Below are 18,531 nucleotides of genomic sequence, written 5' to 3' on the forward strand. Positions count from 1 at the left end.
GGGTTAATAAACAGGGGAAGTTTATAATAACAGGGTAAATCTCCATGCAGGGAGTATCAGGGGAAAATATGGGGGAAAGACAAAGGAAAAGCAGGTAAAAGTCTATCACTGACAGTTCACAGTTTAACGGGATGTAGCAGAGTCGAACCGGTTATAATCAACAGTTTTTTTCACTTAGCTGACTCTCGCTCCTCACAAGGCAGATGCACGCTGAGGCCGGTGTTGATTTTTCAGGCGTCCCAGCCCAAACAATGCTTTGTCTTCTGGCGGCAGCAGGCGGTCTCCGGTTTTACCCGCTGAGCCCCTAGTCCATAACACGGCACCTCACGTGCCCGGCTCCACCGACCCTGCGTCTCTTCTCTAGTCGGCTTGACTCCTCCGGTCCACTGCACTCGGCACTTGCTCCCAGTCCTGGAGCCAGGAGCCTGGACCCTCTCACACTGCTCTGCTGAGCCGGATCTAGCTCCGCTTTCCCACACAAAATGTACTCGTCTCTTCCTCTCTCTAGTCACACCAGGAGTCTTTCTGTCACCTGACCTCCCAGCTCTCTCTCTCGACACACCCCCTGCTTCCCTGTCACATGACTCCTCTGCTTGCAGTCTGTCTTCCCCCTGCAACAAGAGGTACAGCCCCGGCAGTTCCGGATCCCTTGCTCTGAAAGCACTTACACCCCGGTCTTCCCCCTTACACTACCTCCAACTGGTCACACTAGATGTGTAATACCTCTAGCTGACCACACTAAAGAAGTGCTTCCTCCTGCTGGCCATACTGCAGGTGTGCTACCTCCTGCTGGTCTCAATAAAGGTGTGCTACCTTCTGTGTATTGAGGTGTGCTACCTTCTGCTAGTCTCACTAAAGGTGTGCTACCTTCTGTTGGTCACACTAGAGGTGTGCTACTTTCTGCTAGTCTCTCTAAAGGTGTTCTACCTTCTGCTGGTCACACTAGAGGTGTGCTACCTCATGTTGGTTACACTAGAAGTGTGCTATTTCCTGCTGGTCACACTAGAGATGTGCTACCGCCAGCTGACCACATTAGAGGTGTAATACCTCCAGTTGACCACACTTAAGAAGTGCTGCCTCCTGCTGGTCCTACTAGAGGTGTGCTACCTCCTGTTGGTCACACTAGAGATGTGCTACCTCCTGTTGGTTAGACTAGAGATGTGCTACCTCCAGCTGACCACACTAGAGGTGTGCTACCTCTTGCTGCTCACACTAGAGGTGTGCTACCTCCAGCTGACCACACTAAAGGTATAATACCTCTAGCTGACCACACTAAAGGCGTGATGCCTCCTGCTGGCCATACTGCAGGTGTGCTACCTCCTGCTGGTAACACTAGAGGTGTGCTACCTCCTGCTGGTCTCACTAAAGGTGTGCTACCTTCTGCGTGTAACACTAAAGGTGTGCCACCTTCTTATAGTCTCTTTAAAGGTTTGCTACCTTCTGCTGGTCACACTAGAGGTGTGCTACCTTCTACTGGTCACATTGGACATGTGTTACCTTCTGCTGGTCACATTTGAGGTGTGTTACCTCCTGTTGGTCACAATAAAAATGTATGTTACCTCCTGCTGGTCACAATAAAGGTTTGCTGCCTCCTGCTGGTCACACTAGAGGTGTGCTAACTCCTTCTGGTCACACTAAGGGTGTTTTACCTCCTGCTAGTCACACTAGAGGTGTGCTACTTTCTACTCTTCACACTAAAGGTGTGCTACCTCCTGCTGGTCACACTAGATGTGTGCTACCTTCTACTGGTCACACTAGAGGTGTGCTTCCTTCTGTTGGTCACACTAAAGGTGTGCTACCTTTTGATGGTCACATTAGAAGTGTGCTACCTCTTGCTGGTTTAGATTACACCAAAACATTTGTTCAATGTGACCAGGAGGACTTAGTCCACCTCTACTATGACCAGCAGGAGGTAGCACACCTGTAGTATTGCCAGCAGGAGGCAGCACAGGCCTAGTGTAATCAGCAGGAGGTAGCTGATTTTCACACCAGAGATGTGCTACCACCTCCAGGCAATACTGGAGGTACTGGATTCATGTTACTACCTGGATGTCACACAGAAGTGATGCTGCCTCTTCTGACCACTTTAAAGATGTTTTTTCTAAAACTGAGGACATACTATGTAATCATTGTCCTTTACCAAGTTGTAATAAGTTTGTGGCTTTTGGACGCTTTTGGACTCAATATGACAGACAAAAGAGCCCAAGACCGAATCCATTACGTGCCATACTTTCTTATAATGGATTTCCTTTGACCCAGCAGAGACAGTAATATCTTGAATTGGGATAAAAAACTTACTGGTTAGCTCATACACAGCAGATCTACAGTATCCTTCCCCACTTTTCCTCCCTATTAATACTTGTTTTTTTCCTCCCTCCCTCCAATATCCCCTTCCCTACCTTTTAGATATACATAGTGTGTATATGTTTGTCTTTCTGTTAAAAATTGAAAATCAATGACATTTTTTTGGGGAAAAAGACCATGTCAAATGTGTCACCCTGGCCTGGATGCCACAAATATAATAAAGCTGTGTCTGAGAGCAAGGGGGAGGTTCTCTAGTCAGGGGAACATTAGCATGCAATACCTCCTGTCTCAGGCCAGTAGGGGGAGCAGGCTGCCCCTATAAAAGCTGGAACTGGGGGCAGGGTTAAGGAGAACTGGACGACCTGTCTCAGGACTGAGAGGTGTCCCAGAGCAGAGAGGGACAGTTATGTTGCACACTAAGAGGACGTGTGGCAGTAGGAGAGCCACAAGCCAGGGACAAGAGGTGAAGTACGCCTGTCCTGACAGACAAAGAACCAAATTTACCAGACTTTGGTGTCTGAGGCTGTGAGGATTCCACGTCCTACAGCAGATAACCAGTCCGCGGGGGACTGTATGTTCCTCGGCCTAAGAAGCCCGGAGGCTCCGCCACAGCAGAAGGGACCAGCAATGCCGTACCAGGCCGAGAGTAGAAAGGGACCCACGTTGCAAACCATACGGGCGATAGGACACGGTGAGCTCGGGAACGTGAGGTGTTACCGTATAAGGAGGAGATAGCCAGAAGGAGCGCAGAGAGCACGGTAGGCCTACACCCTCACCCTGACCAGGGCCAGCTTCCCATTTGCTCTCAGACATCCAGGTCCCCTCTTAGCCGGGACTGTTTGTGGGTCGGTTCATCTGTTCTAGTAAAGACCCTGGACTGCAACCTGTTGTCTGTGTGCTCCTTGCTCCTCCAGCACTAACGGTACTGGGACGCCCTACACCATCACCCCCATCTTCCATTATACTGCCCTGGGGCCGCACTCTTCCCGTGGGGAGTCACACTACCCCAGCTGCCTACATCATCAGCCCCAGCGGTCTGCCTGGCAGCGGCGGTTTGCACTGACCGCAATCCACGGGTGGCGTAGTCGGACATTACCTAAAACACATCATAGACTACCACTGGTCTGACCACCCTGAGCCACGGGACCGGGTCGCCACTACTACTCCCAGCATTGCCCTGAAGTCCGGTCTCGAGTGCCCCACGGCCCAGGGGGCGAGTCACAAACAGCTTCCTATATCTCAGTTTCCAAGGTTTTTTTGGGAAATGAAATTGAGTTGGAAAAAAAGTTGGGAAAAATGCCTAAATTCATATGCAATGGTGGTATCTCAACTAGGTGAGGTCAGATGGGTTTTGGAAGATGGACTCCCACCAATGGCCAGAATGAGCAGATTTCTGAATCGCTCATAACAGTTGTTGCTTGAGATCTGAAAAGTGTCCAAAGTGGAGGAGCTGCCATATGAAAATGCAAAAAGATTTCAAAATGGGGGTGGGGAATGGGGGTGGGTAACAGGGAGAGATGGGTGGATATAAAATTGGAGGTGGATTTGAAGGAGTGTATCAGCCCACTCCTGTCCATTGGCCGTGTCCGGTGTTGCAGCTCGGTCCCACTGACTTGTGTGACCCTATAAATGACTAATGGCTTATTATAAAATCATTCAATGTTTCATTTACAGTGACGGTGCAATCAACACTCTGGATGATATAGAAGTGGAGGAAAGCACTGGCCGCATTATATATAAAGGTAAATCCCCCAAAATAGTCACCATGCTTACCTGAGAGTTGTAGTAGGTGTTAACGGAGTTACCCGGGACATTAATTCCTGATACTCAAGACCCCCAAAGATCAGCTGCAGTCCTAGGGAATCTTCCATGCAGCTGTCAGAGTCTTGTGAGATCTTTAATTACTCAGCCAAGTAAATTCACTGCTTCAAGAACTTCTTAAAAAGTTTAGAGTTTGTATTACAGTCTGGTCAGGGTCCACAGCAGATCAAAGTGACCTCACTCATATTATCTGTTTCTTTTGTTTTGGGGACGGTTAATAAGTTTACATGGTTGAAAGCAAATAAACCAAACATAACATGTATTGCTGACGAATCTTACTTTCTCTCTGTAGATTCACCACTTACGACCTCAGCCACCATCCATAGTATCAGTGCCAACTGCATCCTCTTCTCACCTGATGGACCACTCATGTTTCTTAACTGTATGTAACCATCCAACTGTCTGCTACACAGATATAGCAGTTATATTCTTGTACATAGGGGGCAGTATTATAGTAGTTATATTATTGTACATAGGGGCAGTATTATAGTAGTTATTTTCTTGTACATAGGGGGCAGTATTATAGTAGATATATTCTTGTACATAGGGAGCAGTATTATAGTTGTTATATTCTTGTACATAGGAGCAGTATTATAGTAGTTGTATTCTTGTACATAGGAGCGCTATTATAGTAGTTGTATTCTTGTACACAGGGGGCAGTATTATAGTAGTTATATTCTTGTACATAGGGGGCAGTATTATAGTACTTATATTCTTGTACATAGGGGGCATTATTATAGTAGATATATTCTTGTACATAGGAGGCAGTATTATAGTAGTGATATTTTTGTACATGAGGGACAGTATTATAGTAGTTATATTCTTGTCCATAACAGTATTATAGTAGTTATGTTCTTATACATAGGAGCAGTATTATAGTAGTTATATTCTAGTACATAGGGGGCAGTATTATAGTAGTTATATTTTTGTACATAGGAGCAGCATTATAGTAGTTATATTTTTGTACATAGGGAGCAGTATTATAGTAGTCATATTCGTGTACATAGGTGGCAGTATTATAGTAGTTATATTCCTGTACATAGGGGCAGTATTATAGTAGTTATATTCTTGTACATAGGGGGCAGTATTATAGTAGTTATATTCTTGTACATAGGGGGCAGTATTATAGCATTAATATTAGTATGAGATTTTTATATATATATCTTTTCAATATAGGTCGTGCAAACCATTTTCCACCCATGGGTGAAATTAGTCAGTTTCTGAAATACGCGACTTGTCGAGACTTTAACAAAATTTTGATTCGTCAACCTGCCTGTGAGTATTGGACTTTTGGAATTAGCCAAAGACTATTTCTTTAGATTGTGTGACAACCATGAAGTGAGGGGGGCTCAAATTAAGTTGCCACATGCTACTGGACTGTGGACAGTGTGAACTTTCCTTCAGCACAGGGAAGCTTATATTAGCAAATTAAGGTTGGAGACGCAGCCCAAGGGTCATAAACTTGTACTACCACAAAATACCGGGGGCCATCGGAAGGTAAGTATAATCTGTTTTTTTTATTTTTTACCATTCTTATTCTTTTAACTAACTTGGTCACATTACTATAAATCCATGCCGGTTGCATGGATTTATGTAGTGTGAACAAGTTGTCAAGCACTTTTCCAAGTGATGCTAAAATTGCTTGGAAAGCTCTTGCAACCCGCATGCAGAAATGCGTGTGAAGAACGCTTGACAAATGCTTCTACCTGGCGGGAAAAACGCATGTAAAATTCACATGTGTTTTTCCTGCCAGGGAGAAGCAAAAAAAATATGCAGCATTTCTGCATCGTGAGCACATAGCCTTAGGAAGAAGAAGCCCTTTTGTTTCATTATTGAGCCTACTCTCTTCTACTGGAAGGACAAAGCGAGCAATACATCAGTTGTTTGTTCTATGACCTAACAGTTGACTAACCATATAATCAACGACTGAGACATCCCGTTTCAGATTTTAAAATTTGCCCATGTTTTATTTTTTAGCATTTTTATGTTCAGAGATGCCTGTTGAAGTTCATTCTCTAGATGTGGAAAAGGTAATATTGTTATATTAAAGTTGTAACCTGGGCTCGTTGTGGGCCTCTCACCAGGCCAACCAAGGGAATTGCACAGACACCACAGTAGAGGGGTCATGTCACAATCACATCGACTTTGCTCAGAGACATAAAACCGGGATATACAATTTATACCTTTAACCAAGAGGAACATGACTGTGGTCCTTAATCATGATGTGGTTGATTAGTTCATCTGTATGCGCCACACCTCTTCTATCTAAACATTTTAAGACAAGAAGTAGCCATATTAGCTTTCAGAGGACTAATGTTTCAGCCACCTGCTCACATAAAGCATTTCTCTGCCTCTTGGGTATTCACTGCATCACAGAGAGTGATCGCCATCAGAAATTTGCCAGATAGATCACAATTCCCAGAATAACTACAATTTTTTTTACTTATCAAGATAAAGACGAGAAATGATGTGAGATGTAGTTCAGTGATGTCATCGAGCTAGCTTCTCATATAACTTTGATTGCATTATAAATAAATGTGATTTTTAGCTAGAGCATTATTTTGAACAGCTCAACTGTTCGTGTTTCTGCTGTATTTTCTCAGATTGCTGGTACATGGAAACTTGCTGCTATTGCCTCCAATATACCACCAGATGATGTGGTGCTTCCAAATGAAATGCAATTTACTGTTAAGAATAATAAGGAAGTGACAATCACAGATGGCATCTGGTAAGAGACACATCCTTTGTAGACAGCAGCAATGTACCTGCTGGTCAAACAAAAAACTTAATGGGAACTGTAGTGGGGCCAATGTCGAACCAGGCTTATGCAAGCAATTAGTACTAATTTATTTCACTGGTGGATTCTAGCATTGTGACAGAGGGAGAACGAAACCCTGCCCAAATGATGCCTCTGCCCTGCTATAGTTAACCCTTTACAGTGTTTTCAATTGGCAGCACTAAAAAAGACCCCATGGCGGTGCCACTTTTGTGAAAAAAGTATAGACCTACAACGTTCAAAAATCAACATGGAAAAACTGCTGGGACCACAAATAAAAAAGTCCAAGTGCAGTCCAGAAAAAAATCCTTGATTTACATGATGATTTTTCTATATATGGGCATGGTTTATACTTGTCACATTCATCACCGCACTGTGGGTAATATTGCATTAAAATTTTGTGCAATTTATAGAGCATTTCAAACTATTTCGATTTTTTTTTCATCTGAATGTTATGTGGAGCATATTACAGTGTATTTATTGTTATACCGTTGCAGGACAAAAGAAGCTGTAAAGGTAGAAAATAGAAGACTTCATTATGGCAAAAGTAAGAACCATTTCACAGAACATGCCGGAGCTCATTGGGTATTCAGTGTTCTTCTCATAGATTTTTGTGTTTTTTCCAGGCGATAGTGTAATGGAAATGAGATTTTATGAACCTCTGGAGGAGTCCCTGATGGCCTGGATTGGGAATATCAAAGAGAAGAGGATTTCCTTGTTCCTCTTGTGTAAGTAACAGCCCATGTAAAAAATTAATTGGCACTACCTTTGTTACATCATCAACTTTAATTATAGTATTAGCGATTGCAGGTAAAAAAAGGAATCACCAGCTCACCTGGGTAATAGCGTACTGGGGCACGGAACACGAGGAACCACTTCGGAGACCACACAGGAGAAAAAAAGGAAAAAGTTCCAGCCACAGAGGAAATCCCAAAAAAAAGTTTATTTTATTGAGTTAAGATACAGATGCCATAGCACATGTCCATAAAAACAACGCGTTTCGAGCGCAGATTGTGCGTTCTTTATCCAAGCCCTTGGATAAAGAACGCACAATCTGCGTTCGAAACGCGTTGCTTTCATGGACATGTGCTATGGCATCTGTATCTTAACTCAATAAAAGAAACTATTTTGGGGGGATTTCCTCTGTGGCTGGAACTTTTTCCTTTTTTTTCTCCTGATTAGCAATTGCAGGCTTGTAATATTTGGATTGTGGTGTTCAGTATCAAACAGTTCATAGACAAATGGAATATCCAATGTAAAGAGTAGATAGATATGGATCACCTGTGGAATCTTTGATTAGTGAAATAGATTTTATTCAATACATATAGACACAGGTGAGAGGAAATGTGATGCAGATTCCCTACTGGCCAAAATAAGCACTTTTGCAATTAAATGTTTATTAAAATGGTCAGCCGTTCTTGTGATATTAACACTTTTCTTTTTCTTTGTTTACAGCTTGTTGTCTTGGAGACCGACCACTGCTGCTAAACAGCAGAACATGCGCAATGCTTACAGGCGCTTTTCTATTGAGCTTGCAAGCACCGTTTTGATGTTGGCCAGGAATGCTGTGGCACACTATTACCCCCTAATCCCTTCCAGTTTAAGCAAAGTACTTACAATCTAGACAGCAGAGGTGGTCGGTCTCCTTGGTATCGAACTGTAAACAAAAGAAACTAAAAGCATTAATATCTCAAGAGCAGCCGAAAATATTAAAAAGCATTAAATTGCAAAAATGCTTGTTTTTACCAGCACTATCCGAAAATATCATTTATGAAGATGGGAATAGCCCTTTAAATTTATTCAATAGGCAATCTACCCACTTAACGTAATGTGACTACACAAATATCATTAGTGGGAGGCGATTCCTGTAGCATTGCTTACACATACACCATGGAAATTTTATAGAAAATACAACCACACACCAGCACTAAAAGTCAGGGTCAGAGAAAAGTGGGAGAATTTAGTTTAACCAGTTATGAATCTTAATCAGTACTGATCGCACAGCCGATTACAGGAGGCAGCTCCATTTGTCATCTCCTCCGTCAGGTTAGTTAGGATATATTCAAGCTATGTCATAACACACATCTGTACATTTTACATTATTCAAAAGGAACAAAATACAAAAAAAAAGTAATAAAAAATATGAATTAATAAAAACACAAACAAGTGAGGAATCCCCTGCACTTCCAATAACCAAATGGAATATGCAATAAAATACATTGAGCACGAAGAGGAAAAGAATGACTATCCAAGGGTCAATGCTACATTTCCAGGCAGAATTACTGATGTTGATATTTACCAGAAGTGTCGGAGAGGTTCCTTTTTGCTAACGTTGGCTTTTATTCACTGTAAATGATGATTTAGTATGTGGTCCTGTGAGTCACAGGTTCGGTTGCAGCCATAATGAGTAATATCTCAGAATACACCTGTAGGTTCTGGTAACGAAACCTAAGGTATCACAGTCAGCACATAGGTAAAGGAGGGAAAAAAATGCTCTCAAATGGGAACTGTACTTTTAGCAAACTGTGCTGAAAATTGTGATGTGCATTTGTATTCAGCCCACCTGAGTGAATACTTTGTAGGACCACCTTTCACTGTAATTACTGCTGCAGTCTTTTGGGGTCTGTCTCTACCAGCTTTGCACATGTAGAGGTGACATTTTGCCCCTTCTTCTCTGCACACTCGCTCTCGCTCAGTGACATAGGATGGAGACGTCTGTGAACAGCAATTTTCAAGTCTTGCCACAGATTCTCAATGGGATTTAAGTCTGGACTTTGAGCCATTCACACACATGAATATGTTGTGATCTAAACCATCCATTGAAGCTAAAGTATGTTTAGGGTTGTTGTTCTGCTGGAAGGTGAACCTACACCCCAGTCTCAAGTCTTCTGCAACCTTTAACATGTTTTCCTCCAGGATTTCCTTGTATTTAGCTCCATCCATCTTACCCATCAACTCTGACCAGATTCCCTGTCCCTGCTGAAGAAAAGTCTACCCACAGAAGGATGCTGCCACAATCATGTGTGATGGTGGGGATGGTGTTTTCAGGATGATTTGCAGTGTTAGTTTTCTGCCACACATAGTGTTTTGCATTTAGCCCAAAAAGTTCTACTTTAGTCTCATCTGACCAGAGCACCTTCTTCAACATGCTTGCTGTATCCCCTACATGGCATTATACAAACTGCAAACGTGACTCCTTCTGGCTTTATAAAAATGTCTTTCTTTCTGCCACTATTCCTTGGAGGCCAGATTTGTGGAATTTATTACTAATTGTTGTCCTGTGGACAGATTCTCCCCCCTAAGCTGTGGACCTCTGCAGCTCCTCCAGAGTGACCATGGGCCTCTTGGCTACTTCTCTAATTTTTGCTCTCCTTGCTTGGGATGTCAGTTTAGGTGGACGGCCATGTTTTGGTAGGTGTGCAGTTGCACCTACTCCTTCCATTTTTGGATGAAGGATTGAACAGTGCTCCGTGAGATGTTAAGAGCTTATGCTATTATTTTATAACCTAACCCTACTTTCTCTACAACTTTATCCCTGACCTGTCTGATGTGTTCCTTGGTTTTCATGATGCTGTTTGATCCCTAATGTTCTCATACAAACCTCTGAGGCCTTCACAGAACAGCTGTAGTTATACTGAGAAGAAATCTCACACAGGTGGACTCAATTTACTAATTGTGTGACTTCTGGACTCAATTGGTCACTCAGGATATTATTTTGGGGTATCAGACTCCGGGGGGCTGAATACAAATGCACCTCACAATTTTCAAATTTATATTTTTAAAATAATTAAAAAAGCATGTATTGTTTCCTTTACACAAATACTTGCTACTTTGTGCTGGAATCACATAAAATCCCAATAAAATTCATTTAAAATATATAATACTAGATGGTAGCCCGATTCTAACGCATCGGGTATTCTAGAATAGGTATGCGGCCGACCGGGCGCAAGCAGCAGAGCGGTGTTTACATTTGGCGCCAAAATCGCTGATTGGTCACGGCCGGCGGTCGCGACTAATCAGCAGAGCGGGGTTTAAATTTGGCGTCTATATCGCAGATTGGTCACAGCCGGCGGTCGTGACTAATCAGCAGAGCGGGGTTTAAATTTGGCGCCAATAATGCTGATTGGTCGCGGCCAGCGAACGCGACCCATCAGCAGAGCAGTATTTAAATTTGTCGCCAATAATGCTGGTTATTCGTGACCGGTAACCGCGACCAATGAGCAGAGCAGTGTTTAAATATGGCGCCAATATCGCTGATTGGTCGCGGCCGAACACCGCGACCAATCAGCGAAGCGGTGTTTAAATTTGGCGCCAATATCGCTGATTGGTCACGGCCGGTGGTTGCGACTAATTAGCAGAGCGAGGTTTAAATTTGGCGCCAATACTGCTGATTGGTCGCGGTCGGAGACCACGACTAATCAGCAGAGCGGTGTTTAAATTTGGCGCCAATACTGCTGATTGGTCGCGGCCGGCGACCGCCACCAATCAGCAGAGCGTTGTTTAAATTTGGCACCAAAATTGCTGATTGGTCGCGGCCGGCCACCGTGACCAATCAGCAAAGCGGGGTTTACATTTGGCACCAAAATCGCTGATTGGTCACGCCCGGCGGTCGCGACCAATCAGCAGAGCGGGGTTTAAATTTTGCGCCAATACTGCTGATTGTTCGCGGCCGGCGACTGCGACCAATTAGCAGAGCATTGTTTAAATTTGGCGCCAATCTCGCTGATTGGTCGCGTCTGCCAGCCGCGACCAATCAGCAGAGCGTTGTTTAAATTTTGCGCCAAAATCGCTGATTGGTCGCGGCTGGCGGTAGCGACCAATCAGCAGAGCGGTGTTTCAATTTGCCACCAAAATCGCTGATTGGTCGGGGCTGGCCACTGCGACCAATCAGCAGAGTGGGGTTTAAATTTGCCGCCCATATCGATGATTGCTCGGGGCCGGCGGCCGCAACCAATCAGCGTCGTATTAGTGAGGACCGGGGAGCGGCGCTGCCTGTGCGGGTACTTCCGCTGCGAGCAGCTGGGAGATGAGCGGCTGCTCGCAGCAGAAGCATCCCGACCGGCAGCGCCACTCCTCGGTCCTCCGTTCACACTTGCCGTCGGGAGATCATAGCGCTGTTTAAATTAGGCGCCAATCTCGCTGATTGGTCGCGGTCGGCTGGCGGCCGCAACCAATCAGCAGAGCGTTGTTTAAATTTGGCGCCAATCTCGCTGATTGGTCGCGGCTGGCGGCCGCGACCAATCAATAGAGCGTTGTTTAAATTTTGCGCTAATCTCGCTGATTGGTCGCGGTCAGCTGTCATCCGCGACCAATCAGCAGAGCATTGTTTAAATTTGGCGCCAATCTCGCTGATTGGTCGCGTCTGGCGTCCGCGACTAATCAGCAGAGCGTTGTTTAAATTTTGCGCCAATCTCGCTGATTGGTCGTGGCTGGCAACCGCGACCAATCAGCAGAGCGTTGTTTAAATTTGGCACCAATCTCGCTGATTTGTCGCGGCTGTCGTCCGAGACCAATCAGCACAGCAGTGTTTAAATGTGGCGGCCAAATCGGTGATTGGTCGCGGGCAGCGGCCGCGACCAATCAGCAGAGCGGTATTTAACTTTAGCGCCAAGATCACTGATTGGTCGCGGGCGGAGAGCGCGACCAATCAGCGAATCGTATTGGTGAGGACCGGGGAGCGGAATCGTATTGGTGAGGACCAGGGAGCGCCGCTGCCTGTGCGGCTACTTTCGCTGCGAGAAGCCGGGACATGAGCGACTGCTCGCAGCAGAAGTATCCCGACCCGCAGCGCCGCTCCCCAGTCCTCCCTTGACACACTAGCCGCTGATGTCCCCACAGTATCCGCATGGTGTTACAAAGGTCCGGACATTTGTGTTAAAAATCGCTGATTGGTCGCAGGCGCTGCCCGCGACCAATCACCGATTTGGGCGCCAAATTTAAATATCGACCGCGACCAATCACCGATTTTGGCGCCACATTTAAATAGCGTCCGCGACCAATCAGCAAAGCGGTGTTTAAATGTGGAGCCAAGATCGGTGATTGGTCGCGGCCGATATTTAAATTTGGCGCCCAAATCGGTGATTGGTCGCAGGCAGCGTCCGCGACCAATCAGCGATTTTTAACACAAATGTCCGGACCTTTGTAACACCATGCGGATACTGTGGGGACATCAGCGGCTAGGGTGTCGAGGGAGGACCGGGGAGCGGCGCTGCGGGTCGGGATACTTCTGCTGCGAGCGCCCGCTCATGTCCCGGGTTCTCGCAGCGGAAGTATCCGCACAGGCAGCGCCGCTGACATCCATGCGCCTAGGGTGTGAGGGGAGGACCGGGGAGCGGCGCTGACATCCAATTGGTCGCGGCCGCTATTTAAATGTGCTGCACAAATCGGTGATTGGTCGCGGTCTTGGCCCGCGTCCAATCACTGATCTTGCCGCAAAAGTTAAACACTACTGTGCTGATTGGTCGCGGACGCTGCCCGTGACCAATCACCGATTTGGGCGCCAAATTTAAATATCGGCCTCGACCAATCACCGATCTTGGCTCCACATTTAAACACCGCTGTGCTGATTGGTCGCGGACGCTATTTAAATGTGGCGCCAAAATCGGTGATTGGTCGTGCCCGGCGTCAGCGACCAATCAGCACAGCGGTGTTTAAATGTGGAGCCAAGATCGGTGATTGGTCGCGGCCGATATTTAAATGTGGTGCCCAAATCGGTGATTGGTCGCGGGCAGCGTCCGCGACCAATCAGCACAGCGGTGTTTAACTTTTGCGGTAAGATCAGTGATTGGTCGGGTCCGAAGACCGCGACCAATCATCGAATCGTCTTGGTGAGGACCGGGGAGCGGCGCTGCCTGTGCAGGTACTTCCGCTGCGAGAACTCGGGACATGAGCGGGCGCTCGCAGCAGAAGTATCCCGACCCGCAGCGCCGCTCCCCGGTCCTCCCTTCCGCATGAAGGTCAGCGGCGCCGGCGGTCAGGGTCCTTCCGCTGCTACCGGCCGGGAGATGAGCGCCTCGCGCCGCTCATCTCCCGGCTGCATCTCCATCCCGCAGATGGGTCCGGCGGTCGAGGTCCTTCTGCTGGTACCGGCCGGGAGATGAGCGCCTCGTGCCGGTCATCTCCCGGCTGCATCGCCGCTGAGCTCCGTCCCGCAGATGAGCCGCTAACGGCCGCCATCTTTTTTCAGAAATCCCGCGGCGCTGATTGGCCGCTGCCGGACCAATGAGCGACGCGGGATTTCCAGGACAGACAGACAGACAGACAGACGGGATAAGACGATTATATATATAGATATGTTATTTACATTTTTTTATGTTTTTTTTCATATTTACTGTTCATAACAGAAGACTTTTCAGCAGTCTAATTATCATGGCAGACAGGATTACAATGAGAGGGCTTTTAAACAATAGGGTTTTGAATTTGTCTATTGTTGCTAATGTGGATTTCCTAAAAGAACAAGAAGCACAAGACTAGAAGTCTAAAAAATATTTAAAAAATACATTTATCATAAAAACCTGATTTAAACATTAGGTCATTTTCTGATGACACATTCCCTTTAAGAGATTTTTTTTCCCAACATTATCTCTGTGCTAAATGTCATTATCCAGGTTTCATTACCAGAAGGTTCAGGTGTATTCAGAGATATTACTCATTACAACTGTAACTGTATATGTGACTCACAGAAACACATGAAATGTCATCAATTAAAGGGAAAAAAACTAAAACGATCATCGTATAAATGAATCGCACCAACATTTCTGGTAAATATAAATACCTGTCATACTTCTCAGGGAAGAAAACCAACAGGGTTAAAAAGAAAGTACTGGCGGTACTGATGAAGGACACATGGTGATGGCATTAATATTTCAATGTTTAGTTACATTGAGTTTTTTTGAATCCTCACAGCCTACGCCCCACATGCTGTCAGAATTCTCTGGTGCCGACAGCAAGAGAGGGCGGTCACATGACTGCAAGTATGTGGACAACCCCTTTAAGGAGAACCTGTCACTTTCCATTAATGTGTTTTATTACCTGGTGTAAACGCCCCTGTTCTCCTGAATCCGGCGATGTTTTTCTTTTGTTTCTGCACCTCTCCGTTCCAGAATCATAGAATCATAGAATCGTAGAGTTGGAAGGGACCTCCTGGGTCATCTGGTCCAACCCCCTGCTCAAAGCAGGATTCACTAAATCATCTCAGACAGATATAGAATCATAGAATGGTAGAGTTGGAGGGGACCTCCTGGATCATCTGGTCCAACCCCCTGCTCAAAGCAGGATTCACTAAATCATCCCAGACAGATATAGAATCATAGAATGGTAGAGTTGGAGGGGACCTCCTGGGTCATCTGGTCCAACCCCCTGCTCAAAGCAGGATTCACTAAATCATCCCAGACAGATATAGAATCATAGAATGGTAGAGTTGGAAGGGACCTCCTGGGTCATCTGGTGAGATATGGCCTCGTTTTCCCTATATATATTTCTTGTCTTTTCAACAAAGTGGTCATGTTCCTCAACTCATCTCTGTGGGCGTGTTCTTGCGTACCACACCCAGTTGACTATAAAGGCTAGATTTTCTATACAGAGAAGATAGGGCCATATCTCAGGAGTGGAGAGGCGTGGGAACAAAACGAAAACATCGCCGGATTCAGGAGAACAGCGGCATTTACACCAGGTAATAAAAATTACATATTTATGGCAAGTGACAAGTCCTCATTAAAGGGGGTGCTGTTATTGAGGTTACCTATGCATTTCATTGACACTACTTAGGAGCACTGTTATTAGGGAACATGGATGGTACTACTGTCTCATTAACATTCGGGTTATTTACATAATCAGATCGCCATGGAACTTTATGCAACTCTTGTTGGAAGCTCAGAATTAGAACCTCTACATCCTCTATAATTCCGCCCTTAGTTAACTTTTAACTGTTTTTTTAATCGTTCATTGATTTGTGTCTGTTACAGCTAAATCCGGCAACGCCAAACCCGATGAGCTCACAAGGTTTAAACACTTTGCGGCCTGTTTGTCAATCCGCGTGGTATTTCTGAAGGAGTAGAGGTAATAATGGGGTAACTACTATAATGGGGTAACTACTGTCAAAGCAAAATCCAGGCATATAGCTGAGGGACGACTGGCACATAAAGGGATTTTCTAGTAATTGAGAAAAAAAAGATGAAAATATTGTAGCTATAAAAAAAGAGAACTTACCTCTTTAGTCACCCACCGATGGGACATGCCCATTGATTGGCCACTGAGTTTAATACTAGCTCCCCCTAGTGGTGGCGGTAGGTGGGATTCAGAAAAGGAAAGCTCATTTATATAAATATATTGGGTAAATGTTGAAGGTACTTCTGGGAACTTTTCAGAAGAATTTTTTTTTACTATGACGCCCCTAGTACTATAAGTCTCAATTATTTTGCCAGGAGTAACACTTTTCAGTGGCTTAAACATTTGATATGGTGACATAGTCTAATCAAGTACAGGGACTGAACCCTATAACATAATTTAAAGGGGTTATCTGGGACTTTTATATTGACGATGTAGCCGAAGGATAGGCCATCAATATAAACATACCAGAAAACCCCTTTAAATCTACCACTTTAGTGCCCCAGGCCACCAGGGATTTACAAATAAATGTTTCACTACCTTAGACCAACAGAGATACTGAAATTATTACGAAATGTAACTTTTTTTTTATTATTATTTCTGGTTGTAGATGAAATATTTTCAAGCTTCAAGAGGCTTTATGGAACCTGACATCATTTCCTGGACAATTATGATGCAATAAACACAATTAGACGTTCACTAATTTCCATCGTGTTGTTCAATATAACAGAGTATACTGTATAAAGTGATTATGATATCAATATCATGTAATATACAGGGGGAAAAATGAGGCATATTAAACAATATGAGAAAGCAAGAACAGTGATTTTTAATTATTTATGGTGCCAAAAGGGACACTGGGTCAAACTGATTCTCTGTGCGATGCCTAGAGTATTAAAGATAAAAATTACAAGACTTGCAATTTTCACACCGGCCACTGGGGCTCTTGACTCCAACTTCCTGCTGTAACAGGAAACACACATGTACATTAGCAGCAATTAACAGAATTAGACCATATCATTTGCTTTGAAGCATCTAATGAGCATGTGAAAATTCATTGTGAGGGGAGGGGGAGGAGGTGAGCTGTGACATAATCCAGAAGAAGCCACAATATGTTAGAAGCGATGTCTTTTAGGTACCTAAAGGTTGAGGCAGAAGATTCACTCAGGGCAATCGTGAGTGGCATAGAGATACATGGGAGGGTGAGACATGTAGCTAATGAAAGAAAATAAACACATACTATGGACATCATTCAAGATTCATTCATTTTTATTCTACAAATCAATAAAAATCATTAAGAAGTGGGGAAGGATCAATACCAATGAGAGGCAGGATAAAAGGTCAGTGGTTAAAAAAGAAGTTCCAATACAAATATGTACGGTATATGGCAGGCTTCACAGTAGATGGACTTAAAGGGGTTGTCCAGGCTTGGGATACAAGTCTGCAGTCACTCTATGTGACTGCAGACTTGTGAATCCACGCAATGACACACCATGCGCTGTCAGGATTCTCCGCTGCCGGCTCTAGAACAGGACGATTTGCATACTCCCGGACACATTCCGACTAGACGTGTCCAGCCACACTCAGTTCACTTGTACTGAGCGAGGCCACGCACGTTTAGTCGGCACACTACCGCATGATTGCAAATCGCATACTTACGGTCACGCGCCTGGTGCCGGTATCGGAAAATCATGACAGTGCACACATTGCACGCTGTGAGGATTCACAAGACTGCAGTCACATAGAGTGACTGCAGCCTTGTACCCCAAGCCTGGACGACCCCTTTAAATGAATAAATTCATAAACTCATTCAAATTCATTCAATAATATTTTAAAAAGGCAAAGTGCATAGTGCTAAAAGAAATAAATAATCCAAAATATGGGAATCACTGAGGTGTTCAAAATATATACTGTATATATAAGCTATAAGGAGAGACCTATTGGGTCTCACATCTTTATCCATGAATTCAAGATCTTCCATCAGGCCCATTGTTCCCAGTGTAAAGTTACAGAACAGGGTCACCAAAGTATTAAGGAGCAGAGGGCAGAAAAGTCACCACCACTCTGCTGACCCCATTGTGGCACCCCTGAGGGTTCGGTCGCCACAAGGGTACTGCATCTCTTCAATGAGGTGTGGTATCTCCTCTCCGAGGTAAGGATGGAGTGCCTTTCAGGACCCCACCTCTGCATTCAACACTACACCTCTCCCACCTGTAGGGGGGCTAATATGCACCAGGGTGCTGCCCCAGGCGGGATAAGAGGAGATGGGGGAACCAAAGATAGGGGAAACCTAGTAGTGGGTGAGGGTGGAGGACACACTTAGAGGTTACACTTGATAATTCATATTTAATAAACAGCCATCTTGGGCTTATGGTCTTTGATTGTGATCTTCATCACTGAACGTGGCTTTCTGTGTAAACCTGCAGTTGATGGGGACACGGTCCTCGTGCTCTGGCCTTGAGGCGAGGAGCGGGCGGGAGTTAACGGTTGTCTCTACCCGGTCAAGGTCCCTACCTAAGAAGGCC

General features: G+C 44.9%; 1 protein-coding gene across 1 annotated transcript in view; it reads left to right on the forward strand.

Moving 5' to 3' along the window:
• LOC141155136 (uncharacterized) overlaps positions 1 to 16,826 on the forward strand; it is a 118,833-nt gene extending 102,007 nt beyond the window's left edge. The window contains exons 13-21 of the mRNA XM_073641813.1: positions 3,979 to 4,046; positions 4,418 to 4,507; positions 5,302 to 5,400; positions 6,103 to 6,155; positions 6,729 to 6,853; positions 7,399 to 7,448; positions 7,528 to 7,629; positions 15,865 to 15,958; positions 16,617 to 16,826. Of these exons, the coding sequence (XP_073497914.1) occupies positions 3,979 to 4,046; positions 4,418 to 4,507; positions 5,302 to 5,400; positions 6,103 to 6,155; positions 6,729 to 6,853; positions 7,399 to 7,448; positions 7,528 to 7,629; positions 15,865 to 15,956 (679 nt within the window). The 3' untranslated portion in view covers positions 15,957 to 15,958; positions 16,617 to 16,826. The remainder of the gene's footprint in view (positions 1 to 3,978; positions 4,047 to 4,417; positions 4,508 to 5,301; positions 5,401 to 6,102; positions 6,156 to 6,728; positions 6,854 to 7,398; positions 7,449 to 7,527; positions 7,630 to 15,864; positions 15,959 to 16,616) is intronic.
• Positions 16,827 to 18,531: the final 1,705 nt, after the last annotated feature.

This window comes from Phyllobates terribilis, unplaced genomic scaffold, assembly GCF_046119375.1.
Source record: "Phyllobates terribilis strain yellow unplaced genomic scaffold, ASM4611937v1 Scaffold_7__3_contigs__length_470593459, whole genome shotgun sequence".
Taxonomy (NCBI): Eukaryota; Metazoa; Chordata; class Amphibia; order Anura; family Dendrobatidae; genus Phyllobates; species Phyllobates terribilis.